General features: G+C 36.9%; 1 protein-coding gene across 1 annotated transcript; it reads right to left on the reverse strand.

Annotated features, from left to right (window-relative positions):
* Positions 1–5,279: 5,279 nt before the first annotated feature.
* Positions 5,280–9,980, reverse strand: LOC147622121 (laccase-4-like). Its single transcript, XM_086823222.1, has 7 exons — positions 9,586–9,980; positions 9,194–9,345; positions 8,373–8,620; positions 7,754–7,882; positions 6,969–7,561; positions 6,377–6,797; positions 5,280–5,828 (listed from the first exon to the last, which is right to left on the reverse strand). The coding sequence occupies exons 1-7, from the start codon at positions 9,709–9,711 to the stop codon at positions 5,674–5,676; spliced, it is 1,824 nt and encodes a 607-aa protein (XP_086679348.1). The 5' UTR covers positions 9,712–9,980; the 3' UTR covers positions 5,280–5,673.
* Between the last annotated feature and the right edge of the window lie 303 nt (positions 9,981–10,283).

The raw sequence follows: 10,283 nt of genomic DNA on the forward strand, positions 1-10,283 counted from the left end.
CGTGAGCACTAACAACATTTGGAACAAGTATTCTCAGTTCTTTGCGCGAGAAGCAAATCTATATCATCCTTCATAAGAGAGATTAAATACTTCAAACATCTTTTGATGGTATTCGAGTGGACCCTAAAAGTATTAAAAGCATTGTTTCTTGACCCAAAGCGTGTGATATTCACGAACTTCAATCTTTTCTTGGATTTTCTTGGCTTGTGTAGCTATTATAGGAAGTTTGTTAGAAACTATATATATATTGCACATCCATGAACTAAACTTCTTAAGAAAGCTAGACACTTTGACTAGACTGCTAAACATGACCATTCCTTTTTTTGAAATCAAGAAATCACCAGTCCTTAGACTACCAGATTTTCACTGAGACCATTCTTTATGGTAGTTAATGATGCATGTGGGACACGTTTTTGGTGATGTTCTCATGTAGGATGATCAGCCCATTACCTATGAGGTTAGAATCTTAAAATTATCATTAATGAAAAGTTATAGCACATATAATAAGGAATTAGCAACTGTTGTACATGCTTTGAGAATTTTGAAAGATTACTTGATGGGATCTGAATTCTTAATCAAAATAGACCAACATTGCATTAGACACTTAGTGACCCAACCTTTGATTTATCACCGACATATCAAATGGGCTTCATTATTGAGAGATTTCAACCCATGATACAATATCAACCACGAAAGACAAAAGTTGTGGTAGATGCTTTTAGTAATCTCACTGTCAACAACATCTTTATAACTGAGAGTGAACTTTTCAGACCTATGTAAGAGTCTTATGAGTAAGCCCTAGTTTGGATCAAGCTTAAAGACAATGATTAGAACCTCGTTGGTGATTGCTCATGCCATGATGAATACCCCTTCTTTCATAAGATATATTGTGTAACTCAACCTTTTAAAGGGAATGCATCAACCGTCATACATGAGTCATAGAAGTATTTATGCTACCTCGCAAGTGAACACTTTTGACCTTTTCTTAAACAAGATGTAGCAAAGTTTGTGGCTGAATATCCTATTGTCAGAAAAAAATCATCCTCTTGAAGATGTCAGGATTCTCGAGAAATATTTCCATGCCTTCCTTGAGATCCTCTTTTTTTTCAACAAACTCATATTAACTGAGGGAAATTGCAAACTCAATGCATCAACCACCATACATGGGTCATAGAGGTTTTCTTCTACCTTGCAGTTTCAAGAGAACTCTTTTGGCCTTATCTTAAACAAGATGTAGCAAACTTTGTTGCTGAATGTTCTATTTGTCAAAAAAAACATCCTTGTGAAGATACCGGGATGTCTGAGAAATGTTTTCATGCCTTTCATGAGGTCCTCCATTCTTTTTAAGAAGCCCATAGTTGAGGAAAATTGTAAACTCAAGCAAGAGGGAATGTTGTGAGAATGTATTTTAATCCCTCTTAAAAATATTATTCCACCCTCTTAAATAATTTGGGGACTCCTTGATATTAATAGCATGGGTGATGACATTATAAATATTGATATGTTTGAAGTATGCTTGGGGCCTCCAATGTTTGTTACAGTTGGTTTATATGGCAGGGTGATTCCTATGTGTGATGATGGTTGATTTCCTATGGAATATGTGTTGAATTTACCAAATTACTTGTTGGATATTTTATAGGTGAGGAGGACTTAAAAGATTAATAATTATTTTGTAAGTCATTCACAATTTTGATCAAGCTTTGTATATATGTGCAAGCTTGTGCACATTCTTCTATTTATTTTCATAAGCTTAGACTCGAAGCATAGATTTTGGCAATATTTACTTTTTTTAATTTATAAAGCTTAAAATATTTCCCCTAGCCTTAAGTAATTTGATAATAATAGAGCTCTCTATTTTGAGAAAAGAGAGAGCATCGTGCAAAGTAAAAAGCACCACTTCTGTATTTTGGAGGCTACGGCCTATTTTTAGCATTGAATATATATGTAAATACTCATGTGTGGGGATAGGCCATACACATGAGGGCATACACATGATTACACTTGATGTTGGTGTCATGTGAGAGCTAAGTATTTTTATGTGTTTTCATGTATTTATTCACAAGCTTGATCTTTGTGAATATGATGCAATTGCTTTATGTTGAACGATTGATTAAATAATTTGCTTCGGAAATTGATTCCACAAATACTTAGATGGAGATTCTTGTGTCACTACATATAAATACTTTTATTTCCATAAATATGTCTCATCTTCTACAAATGTCAAAATTTGTTTACTTGGTAGTTGAATTGGTTGTACCTATTATATTTAACTAGAATTGTGGTGGACTTCTTATACCCATCATGTGATTGATGAAGACCTCTTGCGCATTAAGCTCATACACATTCAAAACAAAAGGAATGTAGATACTTTACACACATTTTTACTTGTAAACTTTGACATTTGGCTCTAAAATCAAAAGGAGATAATTTTACCTTTTCAAAAATTACAAATTTTGATGTGTCTAAAGTTCAAGCTTGTTCGTGTGTTTTTAACATTCAGCACACAACTAGTTTCTAGGCGTGTTTATTGTTTCTTATTTAATTATTTGTAACACTTATAAACATGATATATTTTATTAGTGATGTTCTTTGAATATGAAACCCAGGCTTACATGGTATATCAATCATAAAGTAATAATGTGCCTCGATGCGACAATGGTTTTACAAAGACAATTAAACCTACATTTAACATCTACATCACACTCAAGGAAGGTTGCAAGTTGTATCAAACTTTGATAGTGGATGGAATTTGATTGATGACTTTGACACTTAGTAAATTGTATATCTTATCCTATAAATCTTATCTATAGAATATCATACTTTACTTTAAAAGAAAATTCCATCATGAGCTTATTTATCGATAACTCAAAACTTGAGTTAAATTTTACTTTTAAAATGCAAATTTGATGTTTTTTTGGGGGTTTCAAGACTTGAGAACTCCAAGACTTGAGGTTTTTTTTTGGGAGACTCAAGTCATCTTTGGATTTTATTAATTATTTACACCAATGGCCAAGCATTCATATATATAGAAGAGATGGCACATCTATCCATGCATTTCCTTTATTATCTTTTTAACTGACTTTGCAATCTACAACAAATGTCATGGCGCTAGCCACATAAAATGTAATATTCCATTCTTAATGCATTACATCCCTTAGAGATTCATCAACAAGGGCCCTTGCACACATGGTTGACCCATCCCATGAAGTGAGGAGTTGGAGTTGTGCCCATCTGCAACTAAACTGTGAATTTAGAAGATTTGGCTCTATAAGCCAAATAGCCCTATGCATTGCAAACCTTAAGCCAAGCAAGCATAGGCTTTTTGGTAATTCTATTTAGGATGCATTAGTAGGAGGTAAAATATTTGGGTGGAGGTGGTAGTTTCTCATTAGATGCCTTGCCTTTCATTCACAACCCACACTATCATCATCCCCCACGATGTGTGCAAAGTGGCAATGCATGAACCATACTCCTACACATAAATATAAGAGAAGAAAGTTAAACATAGGCACACAAAGCCACACCCCAGAAAATACTTACTATTAAAGAAAAATGTATAAGAGAAAGAATATAAAGGCCTCCTAAAAGATAATGTATGATTTAAATAATTGATTCAAGAAAAAACCTTGATAACCTCTTTCTCTCAAGGATGGACATGTAATCTTGTAGATACAACTCCACGTGCATTATATCAAGGAAGGACGTGTAATCTTGTAGATACGACTCCTCGTGCAGTATATTGGTAGGAAATGTTGTGTAAGGAGCCTTGATGTAAAATGTAAAACTTTCCCATCACAAGATATAAATAGTGTATAGTATATTATGTTTGAACCCTAGCATCTATAATATAATACAAAATTATTCTCATAAAAGAAATAAAAGGAACCCGATGATATAATAAAAAATTATTCTCACAAAAGAAAATGTGCATGACACTCGTGAAGAAAATGCTTGCACATATGTACATGTGCAAATGCCTACGCAATGCATGTTAACACGTGTGCATGTAAAAGATCAATAAGAAAGTGACATATAAGTTCTTTTTTTAAGGGGGGGCGTAGCTAACGTGTCCATGCCTTTTGTGAGGGCATGAGTTCAAATCCACTCACTACACATTGTCAGCACATTGTCACACCATAAGAAAGAGTTCCCGCAAGGGCTTCATTGATGAGGGCACACTAAAAGGAAACAAAGCATCGAATTTTAAGGAAATAACTATTGCAGCTTTCATTTTCTTTTACATTTTCCAACTCCACTCTTTTTGGAAAAGTTGAGGGTTTTATGAGATTTGTGGAATCTTCCAAAGATAATGTGAGATTTGTGGAACCTTGGAATGCTCAAGTCTTATAGCCCAAAAACATTAAAGTGGCATTCTCATTTGTATGCAAAATAAAATTTAGCTAAAATTTTGAGTTGTTGATAAATGAGGTCATGATGGAAAACGTTTAGACATAAAATAGTAATCAATAGTAGATTATAAATAAGATCTATTTATTTTTCTTGTCAAAGGCATGAAGTTTAATATAACTAATTGTCATCAAGTACCATTGATTACCAAAGTTTGATACAACGTGAAGTCTTCGCATAAATGTTATGTAGATTGCGATGCCTTCCATCCTCATATTGAGGCACATTATTGCCTCATGACTTCAAACACCACTTTGGGTTTCATATTCAAAGAACACCACCACAAGCAAACATATTGTGCTAACTGTAAGTGTTTCAAATAATACAAATATGAACATTCTTAGAAACTTTAATGCCAAACACACAAACAAGCTTGAACCTTTTGACAAATAAGAATGTTTAAGAAGATGAAATTATATCCTTTTCAATTTAAAGACGAATCTCAAAGTTTGTAAGAATCAATGTTGTGTAGAGTAGCTAAAATCTTTTTTATTTTGAATGTGTATGGGTTTAATATGCAAGAGGGCTTTGCACATCAATTCCATGATGGGTAGGCAAGTCCAAGAAAGGACAAGAAACAACCTTTGACAAATACTTCAAACTACACCATTATACATTAATATCATCCATGTTTAAACTCTGCCCCTTTCAAAAGGATCAACGAATTCCACTTAAATATAATAGGTACATTTTGTGTTGACCAATTCAACTACCAAGTAAACAAATTAAGACATTAGTAGAAGATGATGGCATATTTATGTGAAGAAAAGTATCTATATGTAAATCCATTCCAATACATTAAACAAACTTCTAATGGTAGACGAGATATATATGTTTCAAGCAACAATACATATACCCATTGTATTAAGAATCAAGAATAAAAGGTAAATGTATATTATTTGGAGAATAGTGTATCACAACCATTAAAAAAATTAGACACACCACGAGGGCTTTGTCCACAAAATGAAGCCCTATGCAGTAAATACAATGAAGCATGTAATACTACATTCTCAAGAGAGGAATTACATCCTTGATTTAATTAGAGATGCATCAATGTGAGGGTCCTTGCAAACTTTGTCGAACCACCCTATGAGGTGAGAACTTGGAGGGTTAAGCCAAGCCAGGTGTAACAAACGATTAATATCTAAGCATAGACTTTTTTGTATGCTATTTAGGATGTACCACTATGAGGTGAGAACTTGGAGGGTTAAGCCAAGCCAGGTGTAACAAACGATTATCTAAGCATAGACTTTTTTTGTATGCTATTTAGGATGTACCACTAGTTGGAGAGGAACATTTAGGAAAATCTTTGGGTGGAGGTGGTAGTTTCTCATGAGGCGCCTTCCCATCATTAACAATCCACACCATCATCATCCCCCATGATGTGTGCATCTCGAAATGGCAATGCATCAACCATACACCTACACGACGCGACAACCACACGTAAGAGAAGAAAGTGGGGTGAAAAAGAAGAAAGTGTGTAGAGAGAGAGAGATATAATCTTAGGCCCAGTTCACATAAGGCGGCGGAAGGAATTTAAAAAGTGTAGAAGCCAACAAAAAGTTGCCATATGGACATTAGTGTTCACATAGAGCGGCGGAAGAGAAGGTTGAGAGGTGCCACATCGTGGAAGAAAAAAGGGAGTTTTGTTCCAACCCCCCCCCCCCTTGGAACAAACTTCTTCCACCCTCCAACTTGGCAAAAAGTGCCATGTTGGCACCAATCAACTCTTGGCTCTACTTTCCATGTTTTTGTTTTATTCTTTCTTCCGCCGCCCGAAAGGTTCACACTGGGCGGCGGAAGAAAATTAGTGCAATCTTCCTTCCGCCCTCTGTGTGAACACTCTGGTGGCGGAAGTGTGCATTTTTTAACTTTTCCACCTGGAATTGCTCATTTTTGAGTGTGTTTTCCGCCGCTTCACTGTGAACTGGGCCTTATATAATTAGAGTTATATATAAATAATGATTACCTGGATTATCCGTGAAAAACCGGAGGGCGGCCCATCCTCCAGCAGGGACGGCGATGGTGTTCATGGCAGGGGGGTCCACGAGGTTGAAGTTGCGGGGGTCCTTCTGCGAATCATAGTCGCCTAAGCCCATGCCCACCACGTAGAAGTTGTAGCCATGCAGATGGAAGGGGTGGCTCTCGAAGAAGAGATTTGCTGTGTTTTGCAGAACCAGTTGTACATTGGTCTTGTACTCCAGCACCACCACCTTGGTGCCCAGAACTGCCTCCAAGTCGGTCGGAGCTGCGCCCGGAGCTTGGCTTGTGTAATTGTACTGGAACAATGGCATGCTTGGAAAATCCTCTTGGTATGTGCTCTCTGCTAATGCTAGTGATCCGTCCAACATCGCCGAGCCATTGATCATATGGGTCCTCTCGTAGTACGCCTGGCGCAGTCTCACACACACACACACACAGCATGGGCCCATGGTTATCCTCTAATCTTTCAGATTATCTCAAAAGTATAGGATAATATAAGGCTGCCTAACTTTCAGATAATCATGCTTCGCTCATGATGCTAAATATCCGATATTAACCATGCGTTAAGACCAAGTTACCTGTAAGATGGAGATGCTCGGGGTTTTAAACGTGACATTGTTCACTGATGCCCCTATCTTCTTGTGCTGTGGACCAATGCAGACATCGCCCGGCGGGCATTCTACAAGAGAGTAACCAACGGTGAAGAGGAAGCTACGGTCGACAATCTGTGGGACCTCGGCCGGGTAAGCTTTGCTGTTCAAGCTCCTTAAATTTCCCACATAATTGAGGGCATAATCAGTGTCATTAACAGCTGGGAATGCAGGGAAATCAAGCTCTTCAAGGGTTTTGCTATGTGCCCCTTCATAGATGAAGAGGCCAGTGGTGGTGGTGTGGGGGTATGGGACATAGTCATCCCTAGCTGGAGAGTATATGTTGCCAGCCATCACATAGCTATCCACATCTTGGTCGGCAGTAACCAGCACATCCGCTGTCTGCCCTGGTGCTAGCACTATCACGTCGGTTGTATACGGCTTGCACAATGAGCAGTCAGTCTCTACTACTGTGAGCTTGTGCTTGGCGATCTGGAAAAACATTTGAAAGTTCATGGCAGCATTGATCATCCTCAAAAGGTAGGTCTCCCCCTTCTTCACTGCTGTTATGGCAGTTGCATCTGCATTATTACCCACACACACACATGCGTCCCATTAGCTTAGCTAATTATATATGCAAATCAGTAATTATTTATTTTCAATTTATATTGGCATAAATCTATTTTTTTTATTTCTATCACCCCCCCCCCCCATATGTCTGACCATTTTTCCAACAACCAAAAAAAAAAACTTTAAATGTCTAGAAATTTCACCTTCTAGGGAGTAGTGGTAAAGCAAGCCAGGTTGTCCATTGATGGTTGTGGCATTTGATATATTATACCCATCCCCACCATCTAAAGCATATTGTTCAACATCCATCACATCCATGATCCACCATTCCCCTGCAAAGAATAAATAGTTCTTGCTTCTCTGTTAATGCTTCTAAGTGAGATTTAAGCTATGAAGTCCTTGCAAATCAATACAAGCAAAAAGAAAGAAAATAGGTGGATTTCAAATATAGAAAAGGAAGGCAATGGGTGGTGTGACAATGGCAGACTACATCATCAGTCTAGGCGGGATAAGCGGGGGGGGGGGAAAAAACGAATCTACCTAGGTAAAAAATAGGATTAGATTCTTATAATTCTGGAAAGGCATGGCTATGTAAAAATAGAATTCGATTATTATAATTTTGGAAATGCATACATAGATACAATTAACATAATAATTATTAGATATAGTGGGGGAAACTAAGAGGATGTGAAAAAAAATAATAAAAAATAAAAAATTAAGACTATGCGTAGGTAGAAAGAGAATTAGATTATCATAATTTTGGAAGGGGGCATATGTAGATATTATTAATATGTTAATTATTTAAAAGGGATGGGATGGTACCTAAGAGGATGGGAAAATCGGCCTTGGGTTGGATGGGGAAAGGGTAAGGCTTGCCCTTTGGGGGTTGGATGATGAAGGCCCCATACGCAGTGGCCCTTTGCCACCTGTAATGGGCATGCCAGAAGAGGGTCCCTTGCTCTCTCACAACTGTGAAGTTGTGTGTGTAGTGCTCGTTTGGCAGCAGTGGGCACTGTGTTATATACGCAGGCCCGTCTGCCCACGCGGTTAACATCTGCCTCACCCCATGCCTGCGCCAAAACATTCAAATTAAACATGGTTTAATTCGACACATGATCTTCATTGCATCATAATGTGAGAAAAGAAGGCTTTATCTAGGGTTAAAAGAATGCATAATTGGGCTATTATTTAAGGCTAATCTGTAAATTAATTGGCTATAATTCATCAACTAAACAAGCCCATGCCTGCACTCCAAAAAACAAAAACAAAAACTGCCATTTAATTATATAGCCAATCGATCTGTAGTGATCGATTGGCTACAATTAATCAACTAAACAAGCCCTGCACCCATCACCCCCAAAAAAAAAAAAAGTAATACTGCCATTTAATGTTTAACGTAGATACTAAAATTATTACAAATATACATTGGGTTAAAACTTCCTCGACCTACGCTATAATTAATTTTTCTAAATAATACAATGCCTGTACCCAACCATTAATACATATTATATATCCCTTAAATAAGAAAGAAATAATTAAACAGATTGATAAATCCGTAAAGATGCAAGGAAAAGCAGATCAGAGATGCTTTTTTTTAAATTTTTGTGTAATTTAAAGGATTGAGTTTTGCGGATTAGCTGCACCAGTGAATGGTGATATTCTCGTCGACATGGTTGGACACTTTGACGTACACTTGGTCACCCTGCTGCACGTACACATTGGGCCCTGGGAATTGCCCATTTACCGACACAATCTGCTTGGTTTGGCCAAGCCGGGTAACATTGGCATAAAGTATCTGCAACATATTATTGAGATAATCATGCGTTAATCCTTGCTAATCCCACCATACTTACAGCAGCAGCAGCATTAAACAACACTGATAATTAATTTGTGTTAATCCTTGAGCATAATATAAAGACCAGCAAAATAAAGCTCCCATGTGATGGTTTTCGACCCAAAAAAAAAGAGGAGCATAATTTACAGAATTTTCGACAATTAGTTGGTGCAAACTAAGTTTAATGTAGATTTAGTCTACCTTGAAATGCAAATGGTGTGTTGTAGTTCCATCTGCATTCTCAACTGAGTCTGCAGAAGCCAAGGCTAGGAGAGAGGGGAGGAGAAGGTGGAAGATCCATAACCTAGAAATCAAAGAAGAAAGCATAACCGCAATTTCAAGTAGCTATTAAAAAAAACAATATGGTGAAAGAATATATAATAATAATAACTAAAGAAGTGGGGAAGATTATTCTAGAACAATAGGATGCAGAATTAAGCAAGGTGGGAAAGATTATTACAACAATAGGAATGTAGAATCAGAGCAAGATGTGATGACAAATAGCAAGAGGAAAGACAACAAAGAGAGAAAGATTAAAGCATAATAATAAGGTTTAGAGGATTGGATTTTCTAATGTTTTTTTTCAAATAAAAGTGAGTTGTCCACAAATGAAAAGGCTTGTTGTTTATATAGATGTGGCCATTGGGGGCTTTATGTTGAAAGGGTGGGCTTTAGGAGAAGAAGAAGTCAAATAAGAACAAGTCAACTTAACCTTTTTACATACATATGATTGTAAGAAGGCAACAAAAATATCTATTTCTTTAAATCTGACTTTTTCTACACATTGTTTTGTTTTAAATAATAAAGGCCTTAAATTAAATGACCCGCGGCTCCGGTAGCTTTTTGAAAGATCCCTCCAATAATAAAGGCCTTAAATTAAATGACCCATGGCTCCAATA

Source organism: Cibotium barometz, chromosome 29 (assembly GCF_041138505.1).
Source record: "Cibotium barometz isolate CiBa-2024 chromosome 29, ASM4113850v1, whole genome shotgun sequence".
NCBI classification, from domain to species: domain Eukaryota; kingdom Viridiplantae; phylum Streptophyta; class Polypodiopsida; order Cyatheales; family Cibotiaceae; genus Cibotium; species Cibotium barometz.